Genomic DNA, 9172 nt, shown 5'->3' with positions numbered 1-9172 from the left:
TATTTTGTAGGTATAGAGAAGCGCCAAATTTAAAAGTGACAACAATCAGTTGTGTTGTTTATATAAACTTTTTTTAATTCATTGAATAGAGATTTACCTACATAAATATGGTGTGGATTCTTCTTAATTTTATGGTATACTTTATTTCAGTAATTTATTTTATATTTCATTCATAAAATAAGGCATAGTGACAGCTTGTTGTTAGATAAATATAATTATTATATAGCAAGTACTTATATATTTTCATTATTTCATTCATCATTACGTACTTGTCTATAACACTCTCTTATTGTTGATGATAACAATAAATGAAAATTAAAATAAAATATTTAATCATAATTTGTGTTGATGATACTAAAAAAATTTACGTTTTGTGCCCTGGACAGTTCTGATTATTTTTTGTTTTTAAAAAGAAGTTTTAGAAAGAAGAAATGAAAAAATTAAGTGAATTTTTTAAGCGATATTTTTATTTAATTAAAATTTACAAAATACAAACAAATTTTCTTATATGAAATAAATACAAGTATGTATCTTAACAGTTGGTATGTTATATTTAAGTATATAAAAAATATAATACTACAACGAACTAACACCCACGAACAACACAAACTGTTCCACCTTTTCTACTCATGATATTATACAGAAATAAAAAAGTATTTATGCACGAATACAAGAAATACAGTAACTGTTGACACACGCATCAAACATAAAATATTTTGAGGTTGACGGAAATACTTACAAAATAATGGCGATTTTCGCACATGCGCACTCGAAAAAAAAATTGGCGGGAAGCGGAACTGTCGCTTCTGGTGTTATAATTCTGTGCCAATACTCACTGCACTTCTAAGAAAAAGAGATTGAATTCCTTCGATTGGCTACTGTAGCGCAAGGCTTATAAACAGATAGGTTGCCTAGTTCCCCACTACGAATAGTAACTGGCCAATCACCAGTTGATGATAAGAATGTCTATCAAATATGGGACCGTATTTCAACATTTGTTCTATTTCTGTTGGATAAATGAAAAATAATACAGATCGCTACCAGCAATCAAGGAAGTTTTATCTCTTAGTAATTTTAGTCAAACAAAGTTCAACGGCTACAATCACAAAACATATAATACAGCTGCAACCTTTAAAATGGGAAGGGTAAAATTGTGTGCAAAATTGACAAATTAGTCTAGTTTTTGGTAACCGTGAATGTCAGCGTTTCAAACAAAATAACTTCCCCTTTTTTAAACCTCTAATATACACTTATAAATATAAATACAAGGAAAAGTTTATATACTATTTTCTATAAAGTTACAAGAAGTTTGTGAAGCAATTCCAAATATTAATCGGATAATTCTTTTTTGTGAAATAAGAATTCTATTAACTTTTGACGCTATTCAAATTATTTCGGAGTCCCTCAGGAATACAGTGCAATCAGTACTAACATGAGTTAGAAGATTATTTATAGATATTAAAAAAATAGTGGACCAAGTATTTAGCCCTGAGGAACCCGAGATCCATAGTTTGTGTATTGGAATAGGTATTATTAAACTTTACAGTTACACATGTTTTTCTAAACTGTAATTATGACAAAAGCTACGAAAGAGAGATATGATAGGTCTGAAAATGCCCTAAGTCACGTGATCCTAGAGCTCACTCTAGAAAACAGTAAATTAACTCCCCCTTGTTTGTGGACCACAACCCCACTGCTCTAAGTGAAATATTTACTTGTATACCATTTGGATCTGGAAAAAGGTGAATACCATTGGACTTATAATAAATGGCCTACAAATCTGTGAATATAATCAGAACGAATAGGTTGGCTCTGAATTTGCAGTCAACGTGAACAGTTGACTCAAACTATTACCATTGTTTAAATATCCTATAGGATATTTAAACAATGCTATTACTTTTTTCTAAGTTTGTGAACAAAGGTCACAGACCACCGTTTAATCATGTGTCAACTTCTGTAGAAGAAGAAGAATAGAAGTTTCAAAAATTAACTGTCAAATGGATGTCATGTCAGCACAAACGAGAGTAACGAGATAAATAACTGATTGTTTTGTTTTGTTAAAAAATTTGTGGAAATACTATTATATTTTTAATTTTTCAGTGATACTTTTAAAAAATGTCAGGTATAAATCCATTTACTGCATTGTTTGAAGATGCAGATTCTGGAAATAAGAGAGAACCATCTCTAAATGATATTTTGGAAGACATTTTCTGTTTTTCTATAAACTCGGATCATAGTAAAGCAAAAAATTTAGTATATTTAGAAGAGGTAAGAAATGTACATGAGAAAGAGGAACTGGATATAAGTTTGTTACATTATGCTTTATTCGAGAGATTATTTATGTGTAATGAGAATTCAGAACTTAATTCAATGGATAAAACGGATTCACATGCTCATGAGACTAGAGTCATAAATTATTTATACTCGGCATATAAAAAATTAAAAGAATGTACAGCATTAAAAGCGGAAGATTCAGACGAAATTAGAGATAAAATAGTACAGAATGTAGCTACTGCTATTATTCAACCAGATTTATATTCTGGGCAAAGTATCGATAATGAGATGATTAATATTTTGAAAGAAGCTGGGCCTCACCATGATACATTCTTTGTAGAATCTAGCAAAAAAGTACTTGATGAAGAAAATAATAGTAAGTAGTTTAAGACTATAATAAATACTAGTGATTTATTGATTTCTTTGTAGATACGGCATCTTTATGTAAATTTATAGAATCTATGAATAAAATATTAACAAATGAGCTGATTAAATCATCGTTAATAAGTTTAGACTACTCGTTATTTAATTACTTAAATGTGATGACTCCTAATGAAACTTTGGCGGAGTTATTTATTGAATGTTGTTTCCCTAGTAGAATTAATGTGGGAGCCGATTATGCTATAACTCCTATCGGAGCTCTTCTTAATCTGTCCATATTGCCTAAAGTTCCTGGAGGAAAATTTGACCATTTTACTGACCCTATGGATCAGGTAACTATGAACTTGTCTTTGAATGTTAACAACATAAACGGGCAACAGAGAAGAAAAATCCATAAAAACTAATTTATTTACTTCAGGCTTCAAATTCGCGAGTCGAAGGAATATTATGGGCTAATTTAGATAAGCTCACTCAAAGTATTCAAAATTTTTTATTGTCGTTATTAAAATGTAGTTCTAAAGTAAAAAACAAGACTCTGTCATGGCTTGGAAGTTGTTTAAAGAGTAACGTGGATCGAGGAAAAATTTGGAATTCTCAGGCTCCTCCAGAATTAAATCCAGCTAATTATACTAGTGTAACTGATGGTTTTATGATTAACATGTGCAATGTTATCTTAAGGATGTGTCAACCATTTACCTCCTATTTTAAAGATAATAAAATTTTGAAGGTTGATCCGACGTACTGTTCTGTTCCTGTGAGTATGATTTTTTGGATTTTTTACCTGTTTTAGTAGTGGTAGTTGTAATTTATTTTTTTTAGAATGAAAAAACTGAAGCCAGAAATATCCACATGCAGGATTTGTCGGGAGAAACTTGCTTCTTACCGGTTGCTTCCAATGAAGATCTAGAAGAGGAAAGGTTGATGGCTTCTTCTTATAATTTTATAACGGAGTGCTTCTATATGTGCCACAAAGCTATAGACCTCGGTTATAAAGTGGGGGTGGACAAATTGGTTCGTCAGAATCATGTGAGTAAAGTTAAACATTAATTTTAATAGTAGTAATTAAGTAACCGAGTTTCACATAAATATATCTGTCCCTTTAAGATATTAGGTGAAAAATAACAATGTTGTAATTGTATATATATTTCTTGTTAGGAGATGGGTCGTTTAGAAAGAGCGTTTAATGATGCTGTTCAGCAGGCGGGTGGCAATTCTGATTTAGTTAGTACGATTAGGGAGAGAATGACTGATGAACTATCAAAGTAAGTATTCAACTTACGACTTATTAGTGATGGCTAAATGGTAAAAATATATTTAAAAGTGCATATGATATTGCAATTTTAGATATTTGTCTTTGAAGTGTCAACTGTCCGATCCGATCCTAATGAAAAATATGTTCGATTTTACGTCAGCGACATCGTATTGGTTGTGCCAAGTCGCAGTTCATGATGACTTAAGCGACCCTAATTCTTATGCACCTCTAAACGAGTTGCCGATAAATTTTCCATTATCCAGTAAAATTCCCAATACATTAAAGTAAGTAACATACACGTTTGCTTGAAACCAAGATTATCAAGTGTGTATTTTTTTTAGATGCATTCCAGAATTCTTGGTAGAAAACGTAGTGTCCTTCCTAGTATTTACAAGACGTTTCACACCGAAAACGTTCGAGCAACAAGGCTTTGATAAACTCAGACCTCTCTTAACTTTTATACTTATTTATATGGGGTCTCAACACCACATGAAGAATCCTCATCTGAGGGCACGACTTGCGGAAGGCCTAGAGTCCCTTTTGCCGTTCCATAAGGACGAACCTCCAGGAAATAATCTGGGAGGGTACCAGAGGCAAATGTTATTTACGCAGCATCCCCATAAATTACAGGTACAGCTATCTAAAAAAAAATGAATAAAAATGTATTAATATACAAGGTGTAGGAAGTTTGGCTGCCATTACGTAAGCGTGAGATAGAGTAATCATAAATGAAAAAAAAAGTTGTATATTACAGGGGCGTAAGATTAACGGTTTTCAAAATACATTAAGTACTAATATTAGGAAGTTTCATCACGTGACAACGTTTAAGGGGTTATATCACTTTGAAAATTTTTTTAATTTTTTTTTTATTGGCTTAAATACGTTAAAACCACAGAAATACCCGCAAAACTAATTTTTTCGCAGGAATTCCAAAACGTACAGATTTCGCTTATATCGTCGATACAGCATTTTTTAATTTTGTGCATGTAAAAACGCCTATAACTTACTGATCATCGAGAAAATAAGCAAATAAAAAAAAATAATAAATAAATAAATAAAAAATAAATAAAAGCAAAAAAAACATTATACACGGCTGGAAAATCTACATGATCCATATTATTATGATTTCCAAAAGTTACAGCATTCTCAAACTTCAAACGTGTTTTTCCCGAAACCATGTTTTTGAAATCGGCGACCAGCAGAACTGAAAGAGTTTTCATCCGATCGACTTGAAAATTGAACTGTCACTTCATCTTGTGATTATCTAGTGATGTACACACGATTTTTACAATTGGTCAACAGGATTTTTTTTTATAAACAAAGTCGAGCTTTTTTGTCGAAAATTCGAATTTTTCGTTCAAGGTCTTGCCAGTTTGCGAAAAAAGTTCCTAAAATTATGATCGTGTGTAATTCACTAGCTAAACTCGTGTAGTTTGTGAAAAAAAAAAATATGCTTCCAGATGACTTCTTCTGCTCAAAAGAATGCTCAAAACTAATTATTGAAAAAATCCTTTTTTTTTCGAGCTCCAAAGTGAGATAACATTAATAATATTAATACAGCAAGTATTAATATTAGGGAGTTTCATCACATCGTGGCAACAGTGTTTAACTTAACGCCACACAGCTGATGCATACCATGTGTGCACGTGGCAAACTTGTCCTATGGAAAAAATGTAAACAACTATTATTGTGTGACATTTAGTAAATTTCAAGACAACTGTTTCCAGTTTTTAAATAAATAAAATAAAATGTATCGATTTTGTAGTACGAAGATAGTGTTGTGCTTAAATTTTAGCTCAGATTTTAGTAATTATGAATCTCTTAAAACAGGAACTTAATTTTTAATCAAATTATGAATTTGAAAAATATGTAATTTAAGTACCCAAAGATTCACGTCATCCAAATAATTATACGTATTAAAAATAATTTAGGTACTTCCCAAAAATCAAAATTCAGTAATTTTTAAACGCACAACTGCAAGATATGCTCAAAATGTCCACCACGACGACACCTTCGAATCCAATATTCGCGCATTTGCTAGAAAACACCTCAAGAAAAAGAAATAGTGGTCCGCAAAAAACATTCAGACACGGTCCGATTCCAGATACCAACTGAATTACGTATTGCTGGACAGCTTAATACCTCGTGTTATCCGCCACGCCGTTGTCACATTGCTGGATATGAATTTTATTGAATCTTAAATTTATTACAATGCTAATTATTTTTTAGAATTAAGTATAAACTTTTGTACATCGAGGTGGAGATTTTAATAATTTGTTTTTCGGAAATGTTTTTCAGATTGTTGAAAACTTGATGAATGTGTTTGTCGGAATTGAAATGACTGGCCAGAGTGTTGAGTTCGAGCAAAAGTTCAACTACCGCAGACCGATGTACACGGTTTTTGATTATTTGTGGGAGTTAGGGGAGCACAGGGAACGTTTTCGGTAATATTGTTTCTTTCTTTTTTTGCTCGGAATATTGTTGTTGATTGTTTTGCAGAAAGTTGGCAGATGAAGCGGAGAAAAATATGGAGGCGGTCAACCCGCCGCTTTTTTTAAAATTCTCTAATTTGTTAATTAACGATGCGATATTTTTGCTCGACGAAGCTCTTGCTAACATGGCGAAGCTGAAGGAGATGCAGCAAGCACAGTAAGTAACTTTTTGTATAAAGGGTAAAAATGTTCTGATGATACAGGGTGTTTTGTATTAAAATAGTGTTTTGTTTCATTTTTCTTTAATAATGTCAGTATCCCATGTTTATTTGTAAAAAGTACCACAACTTCAAGCTGTCTAGGACCGCTCGTTTTACTAAAAAGTTCCTGTAATTTTTTTTCGCTCATTTATAAAAAATACACTCGCCATATTTTTTCTAAGTAGCAGTATTCACATTTTTTGAAATTCTGACATTGTTATAGCCAGATCAACAGAATTTTTCAATTACAAAGATTATTTATTAAATATTTTAGGGACAACGGGGAGTGGTCGCAATTAAGCGCAAGGGAGAGGACGCAGAATATAAGTTACATGCATCATATAGGGAACTTGGCTAGGTTTGACAATATATTAGGGAGGGACACGATAATTACCTTAGAGAAACTTACTTCCGAAATAAGTATTGTATTCACCCATTCCACCATCGTGGACAGGATAGCGGCCATGCTGAATTATTTTCTATTGAATCTAGTAGGCCCGAATAAGAAGAATTTTAAGGTTAAGTATCATTTTATTTAATTACGGGTTGTACTAGTTTTGTTCTAGTTCTAATTTGAGCCACTGTGTATATTTTATATTTTTCATAGCCTTCTAGAAGAGTTTTTCTTCACAATTTCATCCTATTCTTAGGTTAAGGACTCCAAGGAATACCACTTCGATCCCGCCGGCACCGTATTAGAAATTTGTAAGATCTACGTCCACCTTAAAGACAGCGACGCCTTCTGCCTTGCCGTTTCTCAGGACGGCCGTTCTTACAGCCCGACCCTCTTCTCCTTAGCGGAAGACGTGATGGTTCGGATAGGTGGGGGTCCGCTAATTGGTGAACTGAAAGAGGTCGCCGATAAAGTTGCACAGAAGGCTCTGGAGCACAAGGCCAACGAGGAGGCCATGATGGAGGCCCCCGATCACTTTTTAGATCCGATCATGTCCACGATAATGACGGATCCCGTGATTTTGCCCAGTTCCAAGCAGACCGTCGATAGGACTACTATTGCTAGGTGAGTTTGTGAGGAATGCTTTTTAGGAAGAACAAATTTTTGCTGTCTGCCAATATGTTTTTGAGGATTTAGGTATGTCGTTTGGTTTTCGAGATGTCAGGCTGGGGAGTTTTAAGCGAAACGCCCAGTATATAGCAACCCAATATTATTTTTTTTGTTGTAGGCACCTTCTGAGTGACCAAACTGATCCTTTCAATAGGTCGCCTCTTTCGATGGAGCAGGTTATACCAAATAAAGAATTAGCCGAAGAAATAAGGAAATGGGTAGGGGAAAGAAAAGCCAATTAGGTTAAATGGTGATGAACCAGTTCCTTGTTAGTTGTAAAGAGTAAGCCCATATTCTTTTTATTTTAACGTAAATAAAAATGACTCACAACTGATTTTACGTTTCGGCCTTTAAGAAAAGAATTAATGTAAACACTATCAATTTTTTATTTTTTTGGTAATTTAAGTTTCTGTTTTTAAAAGCGAAGAAAATGGGCCGCTGCTTACTTTCGATTGGATTCCAAAGTGGTTTTTTAACTTTATATTTTACTATTTTAATGTAACGAAAATCTATTAAGCCTTCTTGTTATTTTTTTGTTGAAACTGTATTTATTGTATAACTATATGTGATCGATTTAAATACATTTATTTTATGATTTAATCGAGTAAATTTATTTAAGCTAGAACCATGGACGTCCCTTAAAAAATTGGCTAAGTGACCAAAAAAAAAAGGCGCAGTTCATAAAAATAAATAAAATCTCGTGGTGTACAGAGTGGGCTAAATTCAACGGTTTTAGGGGGGTCTCTCGTATTTTCCGAAGAGAAAAAAAAAGTACTTTGAGTGTTACGGGTTACATTTTCGAAAAAATTTCAATACCATAATCATTGATATCTTGATTTGTTTGGAGATGGAGGCCATCTTTCAGTTTTTCAGTGAAATATTTGGTTTTTTAATGGTTTTCTAGGATAACTTTTTTATTTGTGAAAATATTTGTTTCTTTTAAGACTTTTTACATAGTTTTTTTCCTAAATCCAGCGGCGCACGCGAAATTCTATAACTCTGATTTTTCAGCTATTACAAACTTTTTTTAATTTTTTTTTTTACTTTTTACTATTTTTTTTATAAGTGGAACACCATATAGATATTTTAAAATTTTTGAAATATGTAAAATTTCCTCTGAAATGAGGTCACTCAATTTTTTCGAGGAAGAAAAATAATTTTGTTATTCAACTGTTTCTTGACACAACTAAGTGTGCCATGGATCATGGATGTATTTGATGTATTGGGGAATAAAAAATGGGCCATACACAGAATTATATCAAGAAACAATTGAATTACAATAGTTTTTGATGCATATATCTTAAAAATAAATATAAGTTTATATCTGAAAAAGCAAAAGTTATAAAATAATATAGCGTGCGCCGTTTCATTCTACGCAAAAAACTGTGTAAAAAACTTTGTTACAATCGAATATTTTCACAAATAAAAAAGTGATTCAGCATCATAGAAAATGACCAAACTTGAAAAACGCCCTGTACCTCAAACGAATCAAGACATCGAGATGCGTAAC

At 32.5% G+C, this 9172-nt stretch overlaps 1 protein-coding gene across 1 annotated transcript; it reads left to right on the top strand.

Moving 5' to 3' along the window:
- The first annotated feature begins 2004 nt into the window (after positions 1–2004).
- Positions 2005–8262, top strand: LOC108905623 (ubiquitin conjugation factor E4 A). The gene is made up of 12 exons (XM_018708582.1): positions 2005–2650; positions 2704–2987; positions 3074–3409; positions 3475–3681; positions 3811–3917; positions 4000–4191; positions 4249–4537; positions 6206–6351; positions 6407–6556; positions 6874–7117; positions 7250–7617; positions 7781–8262. Exons 1-12 carry the CDS (start codon positions 2116–2118, stop codon positions 7902–7904), a joined length of 2982 nt encoding a protein of 993 aa, XP_018564098.1. The 5' UTR covers positions 2005–2115; the 3' UTR covers positions 7905–8262.
- Positions 8263–9172: the final 910 nt, after the last annotated feature.

This window comes from Anoplophora glabripennis, unplaced genomic scaffold (assembly GCF_000390285.2).
Source record: "Anoplophora glabripennis isolate ALB-LARVAE unplaced genomic scaffold, Agla_2.0 scaffold53, whole genome shotgun sequence".
NCBI lineage: Eukaryota > Metazoa > Arthropoda > Insecta > Coleoptera > Cerambycidae > Anoplophora > Anoplophora glabripennis.
The sequence above is the reverse complement of the archived record's forward strand: the minus strand, read 5'-3'. Positions and strand labels throughout refer to the sequence as shown.